General features: G+C 43.6%; 1 protein-coding gene across 6 annotated transcripts in view; it reads left to right on the top strand.

The window, feature by feature from the left end:
- The window catches only part of MCF2L2 (MCF.2 cell line derived transforming sequence-like 2), a 259,999-nt gene extending 235,637 nt beyond the window's left edge, over positions 1-24,362 (top strand). For 4 of the 6 annotated variants that reach the window (XM_086395898.1, XM_086395952.1, XM_086395909.1 and 1 more), the window contains 4 exons: positions 17,991-18,035; positions 20,868-20,956; positions 21,345-21,451; positions 21,527-24,362. In XM_086395898.1, the coding sequence (XP_086252024.1) occupies positions 17,991-18,035; positions 20,868-20,956; positions 21,345-21,451; positions 21,527-21,662 (377 nt within the window). In that variant the 3' untranslated portion in view covers positions 21,663-24,362. Of the gene's footprint in view, positions 1-17,990; positions 18,036-20,867; positions 20,957-21,344 lie in introns of all 6 variants that reach the window. The other 2 variants (XM_086395932.1, XM_086395921.1) reach the window with 2 other exon arrangements.
- The last annotated feature ends 1,326 nt before the right edge of the window (positions 24,363-25,688 follow it).

Below are 25,688 nucleotides of genomic sequence, written 5' to 3'. Positions count from 1 at the left end.
TTTAAGTTGATTTAAAGTCTTGGTCTGGAAAGTGCAATATCTTGGCTTCCTCAGGGACAGTTTCTATTGACTCCTTTTTTTTTTTTTTTCCTGTGTATGGGTTATGTTTTCTTATTTCTCTGTATGCATCATAATTTTTCTTTGGAAACTAGACATTTAAAATGCCATAATGTGGCAACTCTGGAAATCAGATTCTCCTCTATCTCCAGTGTTTGCTATTGTTGCAGTCTGTGGTTTATTTAGTGACTTTTATGAAATAATTCTATAAAACCCATATTCATTGTCCTGTGTGGTCACTGAAGTCTGCTTGCTTCATGGTTGGGCAGAAGTTTTCTTAAACACCTGAAATCAATAAACATTCGGTCTTTGCCAAGGAATTCTGTGTGGACTTTTGAGCACAACTTTAATACTCAGTCAGACAGGTGACAATTTCCTTAGCCTTCACTTATTTTTGTACAGAGTCTCAAAATCAGCTGAGGTGAGAGCATAAGGTCTTCTAAGGTTTTTCCTGAGTGTGTGCACAACCCTTGGCATGTGCACAATGGCCTTCTAGAATCTCCAGAATATTTGGAGGTTTTCAAAGCCACTATGGATTCTTATGTTTTTCCTTTTACTTTTTGATTATCTTAGTTTTGCCCCAGCTGTTATCCAGTGCCTCAAGCAGCCAAGAAATTAAATAATCACCTCTATATATTTTCTCTATATAAAGAGCCCTGGGGAAAAGGCTTTTCACACTGAGCAAGCTCTTGGTCGGTTAATAAAGACAGCCTTGCAAGTAGGATATTCCAAGGAACCCCCAGACAATCAAATAATGACAGTTTTCTGGAAATGAGACTTTGAAGGGGGTCCCCATTCTGCCCCCTCCTAGAGCTGCCAGCTTGCTAATTTTCACCATGATTACAGGCTGTTGGTTTCCAAGGCTGCCACTAAGAAAAAGGAGTAGAATGGGACTAGGGTAACTAAAACACCACAAACTCACCGGTCATACTGAGATTCATCCAGTCTTCTTGAACTAAGGCTCTCCTGAAGCCTTTGTTTAATTTCCAGTGTTCTGAAAATACTGTGGCTATTTCTGCAAATTTTTTCCATGCTTTCATTGAGGAGCGAATTTTCGGAGGTTTTTTTTATCCCTACACCATTTTCACAGATGTTATTCACTGTATTCCCTTTAATCGCTAAAAATCATCTTTGAGTACGCTTTATCCTTCACATGTGTCTTCTCAAGTGATATTGGATAGGAAAATCCAAAACAAGCTTCATCCACTGAGTTGCAATCTTTCTTTCAGGTAATGTTGCCAGGGTTAAGGAATGCTAGTTTCATGGGAAAAACCTATCTCCTATCATTTATACTGGCAACAGTTTTTGTTGTTTAATGAGGAAAATTATATACACGTGGACAGATAACTTTGTCCTCAGAGACTTAGCAGTAATGAAACCATTTTACACTCTTTCTGTGTCTCCTCTGATCATGAGCTTGTCAGGAGGATGTGTGGGTGGATGTGCATCATAAGATATGGAAAAAATGTAAACTACGAAGTGTGATTGGAAAACTAGCGCATCAGTTTTCAGTCATGACCAAGAGACCTAAGTTCTTGATTTAAATTGTAAGCCTCTGCCAGGAAATGTAACAAGATCATGAAGTTAATTTTAATTTATATGAAATTAAAAGACACTTACTCCTTGGAAGGAAAGTTATGACCAACCTAGATAGCATATTAAAAAGCAGAAACATTACTTTGCCAACAAAGGTCTGTCTAGTCAAGGCTATGGTTTTTCCAGTGGTCATATATGAATGTTAGAGTTGGACTGTGAAGAAAGCTGAGCACTGAAGAATTGATGCTTTTGAACTGTGGTGTTGGAGAAGACTCTTGAGAGTCCCTTGGACTGCAAGGAGATCCAACCAGTCCATTCTGAAGGAGATCAGTCCTGGGTGTTCATTGGAAGGAATGATGCTGAAGCTGAAACTCCAATACTTTGGCCACCTCATGCGAAGAGTTGACTCATTGGAAAAGACTCTGATGCTGGGAGGGATTGGGGACAGGAGGAGAAGGGGACGACAGAGGATGAGATGGCTGGATGGCATCACCGTCTCAATGGACATGAGTTTGAGTGAACTCCGGGAGTTGGTGATGGACACGGGGGCCTGGCATGCTGTGATTCATGGGGTGGCAAAGAGTAGGACATGACTGAGCGACTGAACTGAACTGAAGATGGGGGGAAAGATATGATTTAATTTTGCCTTTGAACTATTTATAATATGCTAAATACATGTTATGCTAATGGAATATGAGTGCTCTGGAGGCATAATACAGAAAGATATAACAACCCTAGTAGGAAAAGTTACTTATTTTCCCCAGAAACAAACATTCTAATTACAATATTGTTCTAGAAATCCTTACTCTCTAGATCAGTGTTTCACGAAGTGTGGTTTAGGGAAAACTTGCACTGGAATTGCTTGAAGAGCTTGGGTCAAATGCAGGTTTCTGGGTCCTAGCCTAGAACTGTAAAATTAGGATTGCTAGGGTTTATGCTTGGAAATATGCATTGTAGTTTATTAAAGTTTCCGGGAAGAAGCCTTAAACAATTTTTAAAAGAGCTTTATTGAAAAAAATACAGCTTTATTGAGGTATAATTGACATAATAAATTGCACATATTTAAAGTATACAATTTGGTAAATGTTGACACATGTCCACACCTGTAAAAGCATCACCACAATCAAGATAATGAACACCTCTTTCATCCCCCAAATTTTCCTCATGTTTCTTTTTATGACCTTTCTCTTGTACCTCTTTTATCCCTTTACAGCTCTCCAAGTGATCACTGATCTTCTATCACAATAGATTATTTTGAATTTTCTAGAATTCCATAAGGAAACATATAGCATGTACTTTTTCTGGTCTAGTTTCTCCCACTTAGCATAATTACTTTGAGATACATTCGTGTTTCTTTGTGTAGCAGTAGTATATTCCTTTTAATTCCTGTGTAGAGTTCCATTGTTTGGATGTACCCCAGCTTACATACGCAGAAGGCAATGGCAACCCACTCCAGTACTCTTGCCTGGAAAATCCCATGGACGGAGGAGCCTGGTAGGCTGCAGTCCATGGGGTCACTAAGAGTCGGACACGACTGAGCGACTTCACTTTCACTTTTCACTTTCATGCATTGGAGAAGGAAATGGCAACCCACTCCAGTGTTCTTGCCTGGAGAATCCCAGGGACAGGGGAGCCTGGTGGGCTTCTGTCTATGGGGTCGCACAGAGTTGGACATGACTGAATAGACTTAGCAGCAGTAGCAGCAGCAGCAGCTTACATATCCTTTTACCTCTTAATGTATATTTGGCTTCTTTCCACTTTTGAGGTGCTAATGCTGCTTTGAAGATTTGGGTACAAATCGTTTTGCAGACATATGCTTTCATTGCTCTTGGGTAAATAAGAGTGTAATGGTTAGGTCATATGGCAGGTGCATGTTTAACTTTTTAAAGAAATTGCTAAGCTCTTTTCTAATATGGTTATACCATCTTATACTCCCATAGCAGTATATTAAAGTTCCACTTGCTCCACATCTCACCAACACTTGGTATTGTCAGCCTTTTTTCATTTTAAGCCTTCTAATAGGTGTGTAGTAGCATGTTACTGAGGTTTTAAGTTGCTGTGATTAATGGTTGAGCATCTTTTTGTGTGCTTCCTTGCCATCCATATATCTTCTTTAGTGAAGTCTCTGTTCAAATCTTTTGTTCATTGTTTTCTTACTATTTAGTTTTGAGACTTTTTAAAAAATATATTCTGGATACAAGTCATTTATTGGATATGTAATTTGCAAATATTTTCCTTCAGTATGTAGCTTAGTTTTTCATTCTCTTAAGAGTATCTATTTAGGAGAAGAGGATTTTAATTTTTATGAAATCCAATATTTTTTAACTTACAGATCATACTGTGGGTGTTATGTGTAATAAATATTTGTTTAAAGATAACAAAGATTCTCTCCTATGTTTTCTGCTAGATGTTTTATAGTTTAAGTTTTACACTTAGGTCTCTGATCCATTCTGAGGAATTTTTATGGTATTTGCTATGAGGTGTCAATCAAAGTTTAGTTTTGTGCACATTAATGATTGTTCTACTACCATTGTTGAAAAGACTCTTTTTCCACCAATTGACTATTTATATATGTGCATCTATTGTTGGATGCTCTATTCTGTTTAATTGCCTTAGTTTTCTATCTTGACATCAATACTGTACTATCCTAGATTTCTGTAGTTTTATAATGTCTAAAATCAGATTGTTTGAGTCTTTCAACATTGTTTTTCCTTTTTAAAGTTGTTTTGGCTATTCTATATCTTTTACATTTCTGTATATATTTTCGAATCAGTTGTCAATTTCTACAAGAAACCTTGCTGGGATTCTGATTGGGATTGTGTAAAATCTATAGATCAATTTGGTGATAACTGATATCTTAACAATAGTGAGCTTAATCTACAATCTAAATTTTAATTAGATCACCCAATTGTGCTTTGCCCCACAGAAAAACATGTTTGTTGTAAAATCTTGGTATTCATTTAGTTAATACCTCAGAAACAAATTTCTCAAGTCTTCCTCAAGCCCTAGCACTCTATGCTCTAGGTTGTGACAGAAATGTAAAATATAGATAAGAAGCAGAAACAGACACTAGCAAGTAGTTTAGAGTGAAAAAAGCAATCAAACTGAACTGAAACATCAGCCCAGAGGCGTGGTTCCGGCCCCTTTCGTCTTCAGACAGGCAAATAGAGGGTCAATTTCACAAAACTTTCCAGCAGCAGAACCAAGTCCCCTGAGCCTGGCTCACCAAGAAGATCTGATGAAATGTCACTTCAAGTGATGCCAACAGCAAGGGCTCTAGGAATTCAGAGAGGCCTCTGCACCCTGTGACTGAGTAAGCAGGAATGGGGCCTTGGGCTGGTTCTTGCGAGGAGATGAGACTCTGGGTGGAACATAGACGCAGGGACATCAAGCAATAGGGGAGGGAGGTTCCTCAGGCAGGTGGTCAGATCAGGAAGGTCAGGACCTCAGCCCCATCACTTTATATAGCTCTACACCCTGCTTTATCCCTACACTGTCACATCCCACTCTCTTAACTAAAGGGAAGAGTGTGACCCTTGCGTGGGACCCAGCAGCACAGGTCAAGGAGGGCAGGGGCACCGTGGTTTGGGACAACTTCTACATATACTTCCCTTATGGCCTGACCGCCTGTGACCGGGAGGCCTGGGGACACCAGAAGAAGTTCAGGCTCACTGGGGAGGGGCTCTGGCTGCAGGCGGCTTTGCAGGGGCAGCATGGTGCCTGGTATAAGGTCTCTCCCTGTCCTGGCAGGGACCTGAGCCTAAGGCAGGAAATCCAAGCCGCAGGCCCATCATAGCACCTGGACAACTTCTGCCCATCACGTGGGTAACGAAGGTGGACCCAGGAACCTATGAAAGTTACTGAGCTGCCTCCAAGGGAGCACGTTCATTGATGACCTGGAGCCAGGCTTGAGAGGTTCCTGGGTAGAGTGGAAGGAAATGAGGTTGAGAGAGAGGGAGGTAAACCTCCAGTATCAGACTGAGGCGTTAGGCTTTAACACAAGTGTAGGTGGTGAGGGCCACTGGAGGTTGAGGCCTGGTGCTGTTCTCACAGGCTGGAACAACACCCAAATGAAGAATGTGATTCTTATCACTGTCCCAGAAACTCATGCTGTTTCCCTCACCAAGTCAGGTAATTTGGGCTCAGGTGGAAAAAATGAGCACTTAATGTGCACATTGTTTATTCCTTTATTCAGTGCTAATGGAACTCACTGTAGAAACCTGGATGGACCAAGAGTCAAGGCACACAGGGAATGGCAGGATGGCCAGAGAGTGGGAGGGATGCCAGGCCCAGGTAAGCCAGGATTGCAGAAAGGTTTTCCAAATGGCTAAGAAAATAAGACCAAAGCCTACACACTTTAATAAATTTTTATAGTATTCTATGTGTCTGCTGCTGCTGCTGCTGCTGCTGCTGCTGCTAAGTCGCTTCAGTCATGTCCGACTCTGTGGGACCCCATACACGGCAGCCCACCAGGCTCCCCCATCCCTGGGACTCTCCAGGCAAGAACACTGGAGTGGGTTTCCATTTCCTGCTCCAATGCACGAAAGTGAAAAGTGAAAGTGAAGTCGTTCAGTCATGTCCGACTCTTAGCGACCCCATGGACTGCAACCCACCAGGCTCATCCGTCCATGCGATTCTATGTGTCTACATGTGTATAAAATCAACGTGTAAAATCTATTCAAATTGGCTTATGTTTGAGAGTTAAAAAGTGAAAGTGTTAGTAGCTCAGTCACATCTGACTCTTTGCGACCCCATGGACTGTAGCCCACCAGGCTCCTCTGTCCATGAAATGCTCCAGGCAAGAATATTGGCGTGGGTTGCCCTTTCCTACTCCAGGGATCTTCCCAACCCAGTAATGGAACCGGTGTCTCCTGCTTTGCAGGTGGATTCTTTACCTGCTGAGCTACTGGGGAAGCTATGTTTGAGAGTGCTGTTTTTTTGTTTTTTTTTTTTTAATTTCATACCAAGGAAATCTACAGTTTGAAGCAAGCACTAGGTGTGTACTCATTTTTAAGAGGTGTCCAGTGTTGCAGATAGTTTCTATTGATTCTAAATAATTGTGTGTGTTCAGTCGCTAAGTCATGTCTGACTCTGCAACCCCAGAACTGCAGCATACCAGGCTTCCCTGTCCTTCATTCTCTCTCAGAGTTTGCTCAAACTCATATCCATTGAGTCAGTGAAGCCATCCAACCATCTCATCCTCTGCCACCCCCCGCAACTACATAATTGCTTTCATTGATTTTGTTCATCACTTAGCTTATTACAAGGGATTTCCAATTAAGTTTTAATTTAGTTTAACTTTTGTAATTAAAAACTATTAGCTCCCTGGCCCCACTGCCAGCCTCGGGCATCTCTCCCAATGCTAGGTTGCTGAGTTGCGGTTGAGTCATACCTGCCATTTTGAAACCTACTGTAAGTGCTTTTGCCTCTGGCTGTCTTCTGTAACTTTTCTATGACCTCCAATTCTACTCCTATTGTCACGTGGCTGCCCTGCCTCCTACTTCGCTGACTAGGCAAGTGTACCCTCTGATGTTAAGTCATTCAGCTTCTCTCTTTCTACCCGGAACTCTCCTGATCATCGTCCTTCCTCTCTGCATTCCTCCTTGTCTGGAGGAGGATACACTCATACTTCTTTCAGGGTTCAGTTCTTTCTGGTGCTCCTTACCCATCTATTCCTGCCCACTTAGAAACTCTCCATCTCTAATTCCTCTCCCTGTTCCAAAGCACTCAGGAGGTACCCAATAAACACTTGCTGAATAAACCCGTAGCCTGGGATCCAGTTCATGTACAGCTTGCTTAGTAGAGGCTCCCCTAAAATAAAGAGAGATGATAGTGATGGGAAGGGGCGAGGGCTCTGGTGGACAGCCGAGTCTCTTTCCCTCCTCTCTGTACTCACTCCCTTAAGGAGTACCCCTATCACAGTATTGAATGTGCTGTATTATAATTTTATGACGTGTTTAGCTTTTTCTCCCCACTAGACCATGAATTTTCTCTAGGGCACAGAGGTTGCCTTATTAGTTTTAGTTTCCCTCAGGCTTCATATTACAGAAGAACCTGGCACTCAGGTAGATGCTCAGTAAATGTTTAGTGAATAAATGAAAGAACTGATTGAATAACTGATCACATCAGGCTAGCAAACTACTCTGTAAGAAGAGCTAGGAGGTGATAAGCTTTAACTCATCTCCTCACCTCTCCCATTTCAACATTTGCGGCCAGTTAGGTGTTAAATACGTAATCTGTCAGGTGGAATCCCTTTAACATTCCTTTGTTAAATGTCATCCAGAAATCTGGGGCAAGTCTTAGACCACAGGTGGAGGAGGAATAGGAAGCAGATCCATAAAGCTTTAGCTGGGGAAAATCTGGTGTGAGGCAATACCACTCCTGCCATAGAGAACCAGTGTAGGGAGCTCATGTGTATTTCTCTAAAGCAAAGGCAATGAAGTGGAATTTGTACCCTGGATTGAAAATATGGAAAGAGCTACCGGTAGCAAGGAAGACTCAGTCACCAACACATGTAGGAGTCAAGGTAAGATCCAGTGGTAGAGTGGGGCATGAAATCAATAGGGGTGATGCCAGCTGCTTAGAAGCTGAGGAAGATAGTACCCGAATCTCAGCCCTTCCTTAATCATGTGAGTAAGAAGAAAGGTATAAAATCAACTTCCTGCTATTCATTTGCATAGATCCAGTTAGGCCAGAATGAAAATGAGGGCAAATATTTCACATTGAGAAGTAATTTCCTCACTGGAAGAGCTGTCCTCTTAAGGAAATGGTTATAGGTTAAGAGCATTGCCAGCATGCCACTGCTTTGGAAGAAAGACACCGAATGGGGGCACAGTACATTTTGCTCTATCCAGGATTTATGGATTTCACCTCCTCCCAAAGCTTTCCCTGAAAAGGTTAGGAACACTTGATCAGTCAGTTTTCTGGTAGGCAGAATCGGGCATGGGGTCAAAAAGAAACAAATGTGGAGGCATTTTTATATTTTGTATTTTAATGGCATGATAGATTATGTGTTTATGGGGCTTGAATGTGCTATTTTTGTTGTCATTTTTTCTTTCCTTGACTATTTAAAGATAATCTTTCCCAAAACACCTTCTTTATGCTTTTTCTACTGCCTGTAATCGAAGTATTAGGAATTTAGTATTTGAGACTTTGGTTTTAGATTATCATGTGATGAGTTTGGTGGGACATGAAGGATGTCTTCAGGCATATACTTTATTTGGAAAAGGCCTCTAAAAGGAGTTTTAGTTCAAAATACATTTATTGAGCACCTATAAATTACAAAAAGCCATTAACGAAACATGTACAGCCCACTCCTACTCCAGAACAAGGCTAACTAGTGTATGTTTCTTATTCAGACTTCTAGAGCCTTGGATGCTAATAAGCATGAAATGGCAAATTAACAGGAAGATAGCCACAAATTTAGGAATTGAATATTCCATTTTGGTTAACAAATATTAATGGCAATGGCATTTAATTAGGCAGTCCTTCTCAACTAGGGTGTATATGTGTGTTATAAAATTTTATATTTGAAAAATGAAAAATGACATATTTCCTTCTTAGTACAGACCAGAAAAAGTAAGCCTTGAGAAAAATTATGGCTGAAGAGAGTTCATAGAATATAATCCCTAAGTTTTCTTTGTAAGATAAAGCCTGTCCCTCCATGTAGCAGAATATCCAGAAGGTATGAAATTTTCATTTTTCTTTACTGTGGAGACTTTGCATTAACTTATGGGGAAAAAAGCATTTTTAAGAAAAGATAAAACCAGATTTTCATCTCCTAAATAATTGGCTTTATCCTCCAATACTATCTCTGATCAAGTCATATCTTGGCTGCCCACTTAACCGGTGTTCCAGTTTATCAAGTACTGTTAGAAAATTGAGTTTATCCATTTTGTCTAGTCATAAAGTATGTTTTGTTCCTGAGGTGTTTCATGTTCAAGAATCTCTTGAAGAAAACAAAAGATCCTTTGCTTAAGGACAGACAAGTCAACATTAGTACAATCTACAAATGAGCAGATATGAGCCTGTTAATAAAGTTATAACTCCTCCTTTATCCAAAGCATAAAGATGCAAATTGTCCAGCTGCCTTTCTTTGCTTCCTTCTGTCTCTGTCCAGGTAGTTGAGGTCATCAGACCCAAAGACATGAGGTAAGCAGAAGAACAGCTGACATTTAGTTAAGGGTGTTCCAGTCCAGGCTTGGTTGTAGACTGTGCCCATATATATTTATGTATATCTGTGTGTGTGCACACATGCATGCACACACCTTAAATGCCAGGAAGCAGGCTGGTTTCAGGAGGCAGAAAGATATAATGGTAATAACTCTTAGGATGACATGAGCTTTGGTGACTTTTTTACTAGCTAAGTTCACAAAAACCTGTTAGCTCTTCAAACGATTGGCTGTTGCAGCAAAAAACTGAGAGTTACATGGTAAACGTAGTATAGGACACTAATGTGGGGAGGATGTGGAGCAATAGGAACTGTCACTTGTTGCTGATGAGAATACAAAACAGTACAAAGAGCTGGGCAGATTTTCACACAGTTAAAATAATCTTACCATGTGGTCCAGTGATCATACTCCTTGGTACTTATCTAAATATTTACCAAACTATGGTACACCCATACAGTGGGATATTATTCAGCAGCAAAAGGAAATGAGCTGTCAAGCCTTAAAATGATCTGGAGGAAACAAATGCATATTGCTAAGTGAAAGAAGCCACTCTGAGAAGGTTATATATACTGTATGATTCCAACTATATGACATTCTGGGAAAGAGAAAATGAGAGACAATGAAAAGATCAGCAGTCACCAGGGGTTCAGTGTAGGGGGTGGGAAATGAGTAGGTGGAATGCAGGAGATTTTTAGGGTACTGAAACAGTTCTATATGATATAATGGTGGCTGCATGGTGTTACCCATCTGTCAAGACCCACAGAAGGTACAACACAAAGAGTAAACCCTAATGTAAGCTATGGACTTTAGTTAGTAATAGTGTATCAATACTTGTTTATCAATTGTAATGAATGCACTGCACTAACACAGGATGTAAATACTAGGAGAAACTGTGGGGAGAGAATGTGAAGGGTCATATGCAAACATCTGTACTTTCTGTTCAGTTTCTCCATAAGCTTACACCTGCTCTAAAAACAAAACCTACTAGTTTTTAAATTAAAAAAACCTACGCACAGTAGTATAATAGAGGCTGTTGAGACCTCATCCTGATCCTTTTTGTTAGTCAGTTGCAATCTTCAACTGACCAGAGCCATCCATCCAAGAAATACGTGAGAGCTTATGGCCTCTCTCTAGGGCAGCTTTTCTGGCTGATTCAGGGCACAAAAGCTAGCCCTTCTCCCTCCAGATAGGACACTTGTGGTGCCTTCCATGCCCCAGAATTTCTAGGTGATCAGGCTGATGCTAGATCTTGGCTGAACCCTCATCTGCACTGGCTTCTTCCTTCCTCTATCTTCAGCCCTCAGTGCCTTACACATTTCAGCTGAATGCCCTTTCTCCTCAACTCATTTGCACAATCTGCTTCTGGGAAATCTGACCTAAGACAGTACCAGGAGAGGTCCTAGAAAGGATGGGACTCTGGTGTTGGGTCACTGCTGGGAAGATGGCAATGAGGCATCACTGCAGTAGGTGGGATGTTGGGAATCTTGGACCCTAGCCTGTGTAGCTGTTCAATTGTTAAGACCTTCCCTGGTGGTGAACTGGGATCAGACACAGGCAGACAGGGATGCATCAGCAGGTGCAGTGTCTCTAGCATTTGAGAGGTTTGGGAAAGATATTAACTATCAGGAATGTGGAACTGGGAGGGTACTGCTAAGCACCACTGGTGCATTAAAGAGAGTGAAGACAGTGGCAGACTCAGAGTAATTGCCAATTTAAAGCACAGTGTGTGAATCAGAAGGCCTCCTTTCTAGTGTTCAGCCCCTCATCACCTACAGCAGAGGGCATACTTGAGAGAAGGATGAATTCTCAGCCTAGGCAAGTCTGGTGCCTGATTATTTGGGGTCCCTAGTGCCAATAGATGAAGCAGGCAAGTTGGGCCCTGATAAGGAAGATGTGCAACCGAAAAACTGGAGAATATCTGGGTGCATGCCCTTGTTCCCCTGGACTGGCAGAAGTGTGCCATTCCCCCTTGATGGAAGATCAGCCGTTCTCCTCCCTGCAAGATTATGCAGAAGTCTCAGATAAGACATAGAGTAAGTCTCCTGATATGAACAGGTTCCATTCTAAGAGTGTGTTATATCCAATTTGTTCATAAGTCCAACAAAGTCAGCCTAGATACCAAACTAACTCAATCAGCTATGTAATACTGTACTATAATAGGTTTATAATACTTTATACACAAATAATACATAAGAAACAAACACGCAAAAAATAAACCTTAGTACCTTGAAAAGTACAGTACAACAGTTGGCATAGAGGGGCTGGCTTTGAGTCAATAAGAGTCACTATGAAGAAGAGTCACTGACTGGAAAAGGGAGAGGAGGTAGGAGATGGTAGAACTGAAGGATCATCAGCAACAGGAGATGGAAGGCAGACTGCAATTTCACTCATGCCTGACTGATGGCACAGGTTCTGGTTCCTTGCTGGATTCAATTCGATCTACCCTCTTCAAAAAACAATCCAGTGATATCTGGGTACTAGCTTTTTTTCTTCATCGTAGATGACACAGTAACACTAGATTGCATTCTGAATGGCTGCTGCAATCTTCATGTACCATTCTAGGTTTGGATCCTGTGTCTTAAAAATTAACAGTGCCACCTCAAATAAAGAAAATCCCCTTGGCATTTCCTGCAGTGTGACTCTCTTTGGTTCTTCAGTTACTTCTTCTTTCTCTTGTCTCTCTACTCTTGCAATTACTTTCACTTTTTTTTCCATCATTATCACTTGGCGCTTCTTAGCAGTACCAGCTACATGACCCTGCTTTTACACTTGCTTCCAGACATCCTGGGCTTGAAATAAAGCTACTGTCCTACAGTACTCTACACAGCACTGTACAGTAAAGTACACAAAGGTACAACTACTTTCAGAGGCTTTACACATGCAACAATGTATGCCAGATGCATGAACTAACTTACATGATTGGACATGTGAATGCATGTTCACATCTTTGAAAGTTCTCAGCTTGAAGGTTCATATGTAGGGGACTTACTGTGCAAGACAATGCTTGCCCTCCTCAGGATACATCCTCATAACCCTTCCCCAACCCCTTCTTGAATGATAACTAGCATCAGATTACATGATCTGACTGGGGAAGAGGCACATAAACATATGGATGTGAGCTCAAAATGTGAGGATCTTTGTGCTGTGCTTTAACAACTCCAGAGAACATCCATTGCAGAGAAGTTACCAAAGAACCAAGCTGACTGGATGACCTAGCCAGGAGGTGTCAGCCGGCTTCTTCCTTGGCACCCCAGTACCTGCACAATGGGCTCATGAATGGAGAAGTCTTGGCAGTAGAACAGAAGGCTGTGCATGGTCCCAGCAGCATGGGCTCCCTGTCATCAAGACCAGTCTAGCTGCTGCCAGTGTTGACTGCCAGCAGAGACCCGTGCTGAGCCCTTGAGGAGAACAGGTGATTTCCTCAGGCCCTCCAAGCTTGAGAGTACAGTGATTCACCGTGAGTGGGGTTGACACCTGTGCCTGTCCTACTCTCTGTGCGTCAGTTTGCAACATCGAGAATAGAACACTGCTTTGTCTGAGAGACTCATTCTGGCGAAAGAGGAACAGCCATGGGCATGTGACCACAGGACCAGCCCACTGAGCCTTCCACAGGTTCAGACGCTGCTGACCTGATAGAGCCTCTTGAAGGCACCTGTGAGCAGCAGTTTGAACATGAGACTGAGGGGTTGGTATGCTAACCTCAGGATGCAGTACATACCTTAAACCAATAGCCACTTTATGGCACCAGGACCCCAGGAGGCAGAATATATGGATATGGGAGCCAAGAGGTTGAGTGACTTGTGACCTTATTCATTGTCACACCCAAAGTGACCCACATGGGGAATTGTCCTCCCATTCCTTCTACTTCAGCCTCAGTGGGTCTGAAGGTCTTGATTCCCACGGGGGACATTTCCACCCGTGGACATAGTAAGAGTCCTAGTTAAATCTATGTCTGCTGCCTGCTGCTGAAGTTGTCCTTAGGTTGTACCCTTAAGTCATTATCCCCCTCCCACTCATTCTACATCCCTTTCCCTCTCACCTGGCACTTCACTGGTGGCATACATTGTGGGTGTTCCAGACTCTCGTCTGGCTTTTGCCCTTTTACTTGCCCATTTACAGTGCCAGTGGGGCAGGGAAGTACTGGGACACGTCCCTGTGGATGACGGGAGCACCAGATGTGTTCCTCTCTGCCTCTGTTAGGTAGCAGGCTGCCCGCCTCCTGATGATCAGGATCAAGGACTTCCTGGAGCATGACAACTGTTTCCTTTGTCTGGTGGGCTTTATATTTTATTCTTATGGGAAAACTCTCACTAAATCTCTGATTAAATGGGCAAGGCTTCAGCTAAGGCCAACTAGACACCTCAGAGGGCAGCTGGTTGCTGAGCTACCTGAGAGTTTCCCAATTGTGAAGTTTCTTTGACCCTAGGTCCTAGCAGCCCTGAAAGTCTAAGGCAGCAGGATCAGGCTGCTCTAGAAACTGGCAGGGATTCTGACAACAAAATTTGTTGTTAATCAGTCACTCAGTCGTGTCCAACTCTTTGCAACTACATGGGCTGCAGCATGCTAGGCTTCCCTGTCCTTCAGTGTCTCCTGGAGTTTGCTCAAACTCATGTCCACAGCAATATATGCACTAAAAAAATAAATAAATAAATAAAGAGTACTGTGAGAATATGTGGAAACTGAAAGCAACTGAAAGCTTCTGGGTGATTCCCTTCCTCTTGGCCAGAGTTCAGTTAGTTCAGTCACTCAGTCCTGTCTGACTGAGACCCCATGGACTGCAGCACACCAGGCTTCCCTGTCCATTACCAACTCCCAGAGCCTACTCAAACTCATGTCCATTGAGTCGGTGATGCCATCCAACCATCTCATCCTCTGTCGTCCCCTTCTCCTCTTGCCTTCAATCTTTCCCAGTACCAGGGTCCTTTCCAGTGAGTCAGTTCTTTGCAACAGATGGCCAAAGTATTGCAGCTTCAGCTTCAGCATCAGTCTTTTTAATGAATATTCAGGACTGATTTCCTTCAGGATTGACTGGTTGGATCTCCTTGTAGTCCAAGGGAATCTCAAGAGTCCTCTCCAACAGCACAGTTCAAAAGCATCAATTCTTCAGTGCTCAAATTTCTTTACAGTCCAACTCTCACATCCATACATGATCACTGGAAAAACCATAGCTTTGACTTGATGGACCTTTGTTGACAAAGTAATATTTCTGCTTTTTAATATGTTGTCTATGTTTTCATAACTTTCCTTCCAAGGAGTAAGCGTCTTTTAATTTCATGGCTGCAGTCACCATCTGCAGTGATTTTGGAGCCCAAGAAAATTAAGTCTGTCACTGTTTCATTGTTTCCCCGTCTATTTGCCATGAAGTGATGGGACCGGATGCCATGGTCTTAATTTTTTGAATCTTGAGTTTTAACCCAGCTTTTTCACTCTTCTCTTTCACTTTCATCAAGAGACTCTTCAGTTCCTCTTCACTTTCTGCCATAAGGTTGGTGTCATCTGCATATCTGATGTTATTGATATTTCTCCCAGCAATCTTGATTCCAGCTTGTGCTTCCTCTAGTGTGGCATTTCACATTGATGTACTCTGCATATAAATTAAATAAGCAAGGTAACAATATACAACCTTGACATACTCCTTTCCCAGTTTGGAACCAGTTCATGGTTCCATGTCCAGTTCCAACTGTTGTTTCTTGACCTGCATTCAGATTTCACAGGAGATAGGTAAGGTGGTCTGGTATTCCCGTCTCTTTAAGAATTTTCCACTCTTTGTTGTGATCCACACAGTCAAAGACTTTGGTATAGTCAATAAAGCGGAAGTAGATGTTTTTCTGGAATTCTCTTGCTTTTTCTATGATTCAACAGATGTTGACAATTTGATCTCTGGTTCCTTTGCCTTTTCTAAATCTACCTTGAACATCTGGAAGTTCTCAATTCACATACTGTTGAAGTCTTGCATGGAGAATTTTGAACATTACTTTGCTAGTGTGTGAGATGAGTGCAGTTTTGCAGTAGTTTGAACATTCTTTGGCATTGCCTTTCTTTGGGATTGGAATGAAAACTTGGCCAGAGACAGGTATGAAAAGGACATGGACACTTCAGATAGAGACCACATTGTAGATGTCCAAGCTTATACTCTGGGGCACCAAGCAAAAGATCTTAATCCAACCTAGTACTGGTGCAAGTACCCTGGAGATCTCACCTGTCATGAGCTCTGGAGAGCTCTGAGGATGAACTAGGCAGAACAAGACCCCACTGGCTGACTCCTAGAAGGCAGAGAAAGAGCACATTATCAACACTGCACACGGTTAGGGGTCCCAGCACTGAGGACTCACAGACTTCAGCTCCTTCTCTTTGTGTGAATTATTTAACTTATTTGTGCTTGCATTGTTCTCATCAATTATTTTACAAAATGGAAGTGATACTGTATGGTCTTGTGAGAATTAGATGAAGTTCTTAGGCTGGTGCCTAGATTGCATTAGCATATTGAATAGCAATTAGTTACCTACATTTGTTCCTTCAGAGAAGGGAAGGAAAGCTCGGGAGCTTACGTATTGCTTTAAGGTAGCTCGATTCCAGTACTCTTGCCTGGAAAATCCCATGGATGGAGGAGCCTGGAAGGCTGCGGTCCATGGGGTCCCTGAGGGTCAGACACGACTGAGCGACTTCACTTTCACTTTTCACTTTCATGCATTGGAGAAGGAAATGGCAACCCACTCCAGTGTTCTTGCCTGGAGAATCCCAAGGACGGGGGAGCCTGGTGGGCTGCCATCTATGGGGTCACACAGAGTCGGACACGACTGAAGTGACTTAGCAGCAGCAGCAGCTCTCTACTCCCCAATCCCCAAGTGAAAATGATATACTTTAACTTATATGGTAGAGATAGTTATTTTAAAGGAATAGAGGAATAAAGGAAACTCCAGTTTAAAAAAAAAAGAAACAGTTTACCCCTTTGGAGTCCATGGAGTAAGAGCCACCCCTGAACTAGCAGGATCTACAGTTGTCCCTTTATGCCACCTAGTGGACAGCAAGGGGAAAGCCCTAATTTTATTTTCAAAGTCTGCTAAGTTGCTTCAGTCGTGTCTGACTCTCTGCGACCCCATAGACAGAAGCCTACCAGGCTCCCCCGTCCTTGGGATTCTCCAGGCAAGAACACTGGAGTGGGTTGCCATTTCCTTCTCCAATGCGTGAAAGTGAAAAGTGAAAGCGAAGTCACTCAGTCCTGTCTGACTCTTAGCGACCCCATGGACTGCAGCCTACTAGGCTCCTCCATCCATGGAATTTTCCAGGCAAGAGTACTAGAGTGGGGTGCCATTGCCTTCTCCGTTTCAAAGTCTATAGTTAACCAAAAACATGTATTCTTTTTTTTAACTTTTTATTTTGTATTGGGGTGAAATTAATGGCTTCCCAGGTGGCACTAGTGGTAAAGAACCTGCCTGCCAATGCGGGAGACAAAAGAGACGCGGGTTTGATCTCTGGTTGGGAAGATCCCCTGGAGGAGGGTGTAACAACCCACTCCAGTATTCTTGCCTGGAGAATCCATCCCATGGACAGAGGAGCCTGGAGGGCTATAGTCCATAGGGTCGCAAAGAGTTGGACATGACTGAACTGACTTAGGATGCATGCATAGCCGATTAACAATGTTGTGATAGTTCCAGATGAACAGTGAAGGGACTCAGCCATACATATACATGTATCTGAAGAGGACAGTTTAAACTCACTAATGGGCTCACTTGTTAGTAAATTTCATTTTTTGTGCAAAATAAAAGATCAAGATTTTAAAAACTAGGTGCTAAAACTAAACTCCCTAAATATTTTAGGATTTATGTGACATGTGCTATAAAGATCATTCACTGAAGGAAAAGAAAATACACCCGTCCTTATCAGCATGAATTTTCATGACCCACCTTTTCTATTCTTCCTGTCCTTCTCCACCAACACTCTTTATGCTCATACTGTACGTGGACTGGGAGTGTCCCAGACTCGGGGTAAACCTTCCCAACACACTGCTGGACCTGGGCTGGTACCAGGGTCATTCTGTTCATTTTCCAAGAATACAACTATCACTTGAAATTTTGCTGTACTCAAACTAAATATTTGTCAAGGGTCTGTGTGTTCGGTTTGGTTTTTCGTGTGTGTGTGTGTGTGTGTGTGTGTGCTCCTGCACACATGCACAATCTGCTTCCTGTTAAAGCCCTTTTTTAACCTTTATAATATTTCCTCTCTCAGATGTTTATGAAGATGAAGACAATGGCAGACAAATATCCCCAAAACGTGAGTAATAATAGCACACTGGAGTGCCCAGAGCAGTTCTGAGACATTCTCTTTAGTATTACTGTAATTACTATTAACAGTAATCATAATAAGTGTTATTTATTAAATTCCACATTACTTTATAAACATTTTTGCTAATTCTTACATCAACACTGCAAAATAAATATTATTATTTTAGAAACAAGGAAACTGATGCTCAGAGAGGTTAAGTGGCTTACCCAAGATCACACAGCCAGTGAATGAGGGGCAAAATCAAAACTACACCCAGGTCTGACTGCCTCCAAAGCCCTTGCTCCCACCCCAGGCGATGGGCTCTCATTCATTCGCTGAGGTGCCTGTGACCCGCCAGACTGATTTGGGGTCCCCTCAGTGCTGCCACCTGAGTACTAAGACTTAGTACCCAAGACTCTTAGTACCACAGAGTCCACGGCCAGTGAATCCAGGAGAAAGGGATTAAGTATGGAAATGACAAAGATATAGTAAAAGACTGCCCATGAGCTGCACCTTCCTCCCCTGCACAACTAGGGGCTTTGACTGAGGGATGTTCTCCAAGGCTTCTGGGTTCTAAGAATTCTGGGTTCCTTCCAGGAGCCACAGGGGAGGCTGGGTGAATAGGGTGTGGTTCCTACTGTCGGAGCCCAGGGCCCATGAGGAAGAAATGTGAAGGCTCACCCAGGGCAGATGCAGTTTGCCTCAGAAGAAATTCTCCCTCCAAGGGAGGAGAAAGTGGGTGACAGAAATTCTCCTCCAAGGGAGGAGAATGTGGGTGACAGAAGCCCCCTGCCCGCACCCATCCTGCAGGGCCAGCAGCAGAGAGGGGCCCAGCACCAGATCATCATGTCACCCCAGGAGCTGCTTACCCTGAGGAATGGCTGGAACTTGTCCTCATGGCTTTTAGTTCTTATATTTCCTTCCAGCCCACTGTCACCCCAGGCTGGCTACCCATGTTCTATGGCTGATGAGGCTTCAGGGCCCAGCCCCAGCCCCAGCAGGTACCTCTGGAGTCCCTCTAGGGTCCCTGGCACCTGGCACTGTCTGGGTCACTCAGACCTCAGCCCCTGGAGACACAGCTCTTCAGGTCACACAGGGGTGGTCAAGAACATGGCTGCTCCGCTCCTCCCTAATAACCTCCCAGCAAGACCACCATCCTGTCCTCACTGTCTGCCCCTGTAAGGCACCCAGGCTGGATGATCACCCTAAAGAGGTATCTCTGGGGGTTCCTGTGGATGCCCCAAAGTCACATCAGGAGGAGGGCAGTGGGAGGCACCTTGCATAGCCAGGTTCTCCTCTGCTAACCCCACCACCTCCCAGGAGCCAGAATTAAACCAGGCTGTGCCCTTGCATTGGGCCAGGTTTAATTGCATCTGGAGGCTTCCCCACTGCTCCCCGTGTTGCTAGCACAGCCCCCACTCCCCTGCTCTGGGGAGGACATGGGGCCCCAGAACACAGTTAGAGGGGCCTCCGGACAGTAGGTTGGGAGCTCCCACTTTCTGGCTGCCTGCTCCCAGAGGTGCTGTGCCCCACCCCACCCCATCCCAACTGCAGGCTCCTTCCACTCCCTCTCCTCTGCCAGTCCTCTGCCCAGAAGGCCCTCCTCCATGGGCCTCACCCCAATGCCCTCCCCCTGAATTCTCACTTGAACTAAAAACTCTCTCCTGCACTCAGATTCCTGAGGGATCTGGGACTCAGCTGATGCTCAACCCGGGGCTCCCTCAGGTGGGCTCATTCTGCAGATGCTCACCTCCCTAAGCTGACTTGGCAGCACTGTGGGGACAGGGATCGTGTCTTTAGAGCATAGGGTAAAGAGTAGAAATGTGTAGGGAATTCCCTAGCAGTCCAGTGGTTGGGACTCCGAGCTCTCACTGCCCAGGGCCTGGGTTCAATCCCTGTTTGGGGGCCTAAGATTTCACAAGCCAAGCTGTGTAATTTAAAAAAATAAAATAAAAAATGTGTAGATTCCAGCTGCATTGTTTACCTGATATCTCAACTGGTAAAGAATCTACCTGCAATGCAGGAGACTGGGGTTCGATCCCAGGGTTGGGAAGATCCCCTGGAGAAAGGAAAGGCTACTCACTTCAGTATTCTGGCCTGGAGAATTCTATGGACTGTATAGTCCATGGGGTGGTAAAGAATTGGATGTGACTTTCACTCACTTTCATGCAGTGTTTACAGGCCAAGGGAATTTACTCAACCTGGTGATTAATCTCTCTCATCTCAGTTTCTCATCTGTAAAATGGGGCTAAAGTCCATACAGTTGTGTGAGGCTTCACTTCTGATAAATGCCTGACATCCCAGCAGACACAGCAGGCTCAGTATTTGGTGGGAGTGGCTGTTCCCCACAGTGTCTTTAACAGGCCTGGCAGGACAGGTGCACAGTGGTGCTGCTAACTAGTAAATGAATCTCATTGGAGAGAGAGGCAGGATGTACTTACTGTCCCTCTCATTTTCCCTCGGGTAGAGCACTGCCATTTGGCAGAGGCTGCCAAGGAGATGGGAAACAAGCAGTTATCAGGGGAGAGAAGGAGGTAAGGATGAGAGGAGGGTGGGAAGGAGCGAAGTCAAGAAGGTCCTCAAGACAAAAAGACAATGACTTCTTGGCGGACAGGGAGGTAGGGCTATGAGTACCATGTGGACACGCCTTCTCAGTCACAGTTAGGGAATTTTGAGCTGGAACAGGTACCCCTCCTCCTGGTCCAGGGGAAGCAGTCCTGTCCTGGGAGAGGAGACGGAGATGGGGAGAATGGGTTTCCACCCCCCATGGTGGGTTGGGGGGGAATGTCCTCCCACACCCTCCCCCACAGCAGGCCAAATTCTTCACTTTCCCTCCCTAAGGTTGCTCAAGCAGGGAGTTTATCTCCATGGAAACCTCTGTCAATTGTGAAGGTGCAGAAGATTTGGAAAAGGAGAACAGTGTCCTGAATGTAATTTATTTCCTTCTTACTTCCTTCGTATTTTCCCTCACTGTTCATCAGCTTCTACTGCCCGTTCTTCCTCTCCCCTTTCCCTTTCGTCCTCCTTTCACGATTCTCACCCATAAGGACCCGGCTTAATCAAGGAAGCTGAGGTCACTGGATCTGCAAGGTGGCTCCCACACCACTCCCCACCCCCTACCTCCCACCCCCAGCCCAGCATGCGCTGCATCACCGGCTCCTTAGCCATGCGCTGGTTTCGGGCCAGAATTAGGGGCTCTTGCTGTGGGACCTGAGTGGCCCCGTGGGAGAGTTGGGGTGGCCCCGCCCTGCCAGCGGGAATCGCCGTGTGGATCTGATCCACCTCCCCAGCACTGCATCACTGTCCCTTCCCTTCCAGCTCTCGGGACTTTTCCGGTTGGACGACAGTTACGAGACCTCCACGTCTGGTCAGGAGAAGGGAGAAAGCATTCGGGGAGAGAAAAAGGGCTGTCAAAAGAAGGACACGTGAGTGGAACGCGGAAAGAAAAGTAAGCCAATTTGTTAGCAGTTGCTCCCCTGACTTTCTTCTTGGAATTTCAGGGCCACGAACAAAACTGAGGAGAGGCTTGAGACGTCTACTGGCTTGCTCGCCCCTGCGGGGAAGGCCAGTTTCCCCCGAGCAGAGGCAGTGCGGGCGCAAGAAGGGAGCCTGAGGCCGCCCTCTGCAGAGAACTGACACTCGTTCCAGACCACTGAGCATCCCCGGCTGGATTGTATTCCGGGGAGCCGCTTCTGTGGGCGCGGAGCAGAAGCAGCAAAGGGATCTCACAGCCCACACACAGATCCGCTGTCCTGCCCGGGGGCGACTGGACCATCTTCCCGGAGCCTGAGGAGCGGTCCACGTCTGCGCGGGGAGCCTCGGGCTGTTCTACGCGCCGCCTCGCGAGCGCAGGGACTCGGAGCAGACCCCTTGGAGAACCTGCAGATGCCGCCACGCGCCCGCGCTGGGACAGGGCACAGAGTCCGTGGAAAACCTTGCGCCCCTCTAGACGCGCCTAGAGTGTGGACTCCGCGGAGAACCTCTAGCTGCTCCACATGTGCGCCTACAGAGGTTAGGGATCCAGTCCTGGAGAGCTGAGTCCAGGGTTTCTGAATGTTGGCACTTTTGACTTTGGTATAACTGCTGTGGAGGCTCTCGGGCATTGTAGAATGTTTAGGGGCATCTCTGCCCTCTATCCCCTAGATGCCAGAGGCACCTCCCACCCACTCACCGAAATTAAGACAATCAAAAAATGCCTTCAGACATTGCCAAATTTCTGCTGGGGCGGGAGTGGAGAGCTAGGTTGAGAACCTCTGATCGGAGCCGCTCAAACTCCACAGGGCAGCCCTGCGCTCTTCTCCCTGAATCCCCACAAGAATGTTAACTGTGATATTTGTGTTACTTTGTTCCAGGGTTGTTTCCTCTTAGTGAGGGCTGGCTACAAGTTAACTTCTGAGATATTTACGTTTAGATTTATTAGTTTTTAAGTTAGCTTCGTTTATTTTCAGTAATTTATTTTTAGTTTAATTAGTTAATATTCATTTTTGTTTTTAGTTTTATCTTTATTTAATTTCATAGCTTTAAAGCTACCTGTTTATAGCTATTTGGTCTTACTTAGTTCCTTAGTTTTTGAGTTATTTTCAGTTACTCATTTACGGTTACTTTGTTTTGAGTTATGTATTTCCAAATTAGTTACCTTTAGAATTATTTATTTTAAATTATCTATCTTTGCAATTGTTAATATCTGAGTTATTTTCATGTTTTTATTTTTAATTGTTGGCAATTTGGGGATTATTTATTTTTACAGCTACTTATTTGAATAGTAAATATTCACTTGAAGTTTTTTAATTGCTTTATTTTCAGAATAAAATACCTGTAGTTATTTTAGGGCTTTTCCCCTAGATATTTAGTTTTAGAGTTACCTATATTCACAGTAATTTATTTTCATTTATTTTAGAGTCTGGGTTATTTTTACACTCATTTGGGGGTTTTTAGTTATTAATATGTGGTTTTAAATTATTTTCAGTTGTTGCATCTTGAGCATTATATTTTGAGCTTCTTACTTTCAGAACTTTTGAGATACTTAGTTTTTGAGTTATTTTCAGAGTTACTTATTCTCAGTCGTTTCTTTTCAGTCATGTCTTTGTCATTCAAGTTTTTTTCTATTTTGTATTTTTCATTACTTTGTTTTCAGTTTTATTTACAAAATTATTAGTATTTCTTTAGAATTATTTAATCCATCAGTCAGGATCCATTCAAGAGAAACACTATAGTATACTAGTTATTTTAACAGAAAGAATTTACTTTAACAGAAAGAATTTAATATAAGGAAGTACTATCCAGGTACTGAAAATTTCAATGGGGGAAAAACAGTGATAATCAGATATCATGAAGATTTTAACTTCTCTGCTGGCATCAGGAAAGACCAAGGAGTTATGAAGATGAGTGAGAGGTTTCTGGGTCCAGTTGGGGGAGTCAGATGTGGAAATAGGTGATCACAACACAGTGTGTGACACACAACTCTGCCGCTATGTGATGAGGCCGTGTTTGGAAGATGGTAAACTGCTGCTACTGCAAGGGAAATGCAATTTTGAAATTTTTAGACTTCTTAAAAACCAGAAAAATAATAGAGGCTGAATCTTCTGTGAATGAGATTTGTGTCATCTATCTATTTGGGTAAATGAAAAGAACTAAATCCTTCAGGTAAATCCTTCAGCCTCCTTTTATGAATACTAGTTGCTCAATACCCATTCCAGTGTTCTTGCCTGGAGAATCCCAAGGATGGGGGAGCCTGGTGGGCTGCCATCTATGGGGTCGCACAAAGTCAGAAACCACTGAAGCAACTTAGCAGCAGCAGCAGTTGCTCAATTAATCATGTCCCCTGTTGCCCACTAGAGGGCTTCATTTCAGCAGGTTGCTTAGGAATGGGAATTCTGTAGCCCCAAAGTGCTCTGGTATAGGAACTGTAAAATCTGGCCAGAGTCTGTGTCCACAGTAAAGAACAACCAGGCATTATGAAATTATTAGAAAAGTTAGAGATATTCTAAACCAGCATTTCCCAGAGTATATTTTGCAGAATAGGCAGAAGATGTTAGAGTTCAATGAGTTAATCCCACAATGAAAAAGAATTATGTAAAAATAAATATACTTTACAAGTAGTACATATTACTGTCTTGGTTGATCCCAGCTGGTAAATTAAAGGAGCTGAGAACTCTTTCAGGACGAAAGTCTGTATATTTTTGTTAAACTCATGATTTCCCAAACTTATTTGACCACAGAACCCTTTTCTTTGTGAAATATAACATCCAATATGTATTAGTAAAAGGAAAGACTTTGCTATAACAAAGAGATCCAACAATATAGTGACTAAAGAATATTTCCGTCTGTGAAACAGCCTGAGTTGAGCTTGCAGTCTACTCTGCTTTACATGGTCATTTATTGTCCCAGGTTCCTCCTTTCTGGTTTTCTACCATCCCCTAGAGCATTGTCTTTGTCTACACAGTCAAAAGCAAATTTCAAGAATGTCCAGCTTCCATCCTGCAGGAAGGAAAAAGAACTTGGGAGATATGTATAAGCAATGTTTTAAGGCCCAGCCTGCAAGTAGCACACAAAACATTTTCTTATATTCCCGTAGTGAAAGCTATGTTGAATGGCCACACCAAGCTCCAAAAGGGGTTGAGAAGCCACTGCCCAATTACAACTTTACTAATATGTGTCTGTGTAACCCAGCCATCCTGCAGCAGAGGAGAAACTAGAATCCAGGTCTTCCAACTCTCAGGCAAGGATTCTAAGTTACCACACTAGCATTTGCTTATCAGTCAAGTGCCGGGGACCAGCCCCGGCTGATCCAGGGTATTCGAAGGAGAGACGGCGTAGGCGAAGATCAGGAGACAATTGCTTAATTAAATGTTAATTAAGGATATAAAGAGTAATAGAATGAGGATAGCTCAGTGAGGAAATTTAGTGGAGAAAAGCGGTTGAAATAAGGATAGCTCAGTAGGAAAATTCAGTGAAGAAAAGAGGCTGAATAAAATTCCAAAGCAGGGAATTAATGTCACCTACGAAGGCCGCAGGCGTCCTCCCGTTCTCCCGAAGGAGAGGAGACACTAAGGCCTCCCCGGTCGGATCTTAGAAGCCCAGGCAAAATTAGTAGGCTTGACAAGCTTCCTTGCCTCAGAGGAAAAATTCAGCCAGAAGGTGAAAGAAAGAACGACATGGGGAGACCAAATTCCGGTGAACAAAAAGACATACTTTATTTTCCAAAGCAGTTTTATACCTTAAGTTGTGCATAGAGGATAATGGGGGAAGGGGTAGAGGCATGCAAAGACAGCAGTTCCTGATCCTTATCGAAGTCAGGCTTTCTTCCTGCAAACTTAGCATATGCAAAAGTTAGGTGATTTGCATCATCTTCTGGCCCGGAGGCCTGTTAACAATTTAAGACCCTTTCTTCAGAAAACTTATTTTTCTCTAAAGGTGATTGGTCAGGAGCCACCCTCCAAAAGCATTAGATAAAGTTGCATTCCTACAGAGCAAAGGTGTGGTGGGCTATAACAAGAAAAAGAATTAACTCAAGGGTCCCAGGTTACAAACATTAAAGCTACTACTTACACCAATTATATTAATCAATACACTGCCAGGGACACAGCAGGTAAGGGATATGGAGACTTAGCAGCAAACATTGGCCCAACAAGTGAAAATCCCTTCACCAATACAATTTCTAAT

The sequence above is a fragment of the Bos grunniens genome, chromosome 1 (genome assembly GCF_055505025.1).
Source record: "Bos grunniens cultivar Pamir isolate PY7600 chromosome 1, Bosgru_T2T1.0, whole genome shotgun sequence".
In the NCBI taxonomy this organism is placed as follows: domain Eukaryota; kingdom Metazoa; phylum Chordata; class Mammalia; order Artiodactyla; family Bovidae; genus Bos; species Bos grunniens.
This window is presented reverse-complemented; position numbering and strand designations above follow the sequence as displayed.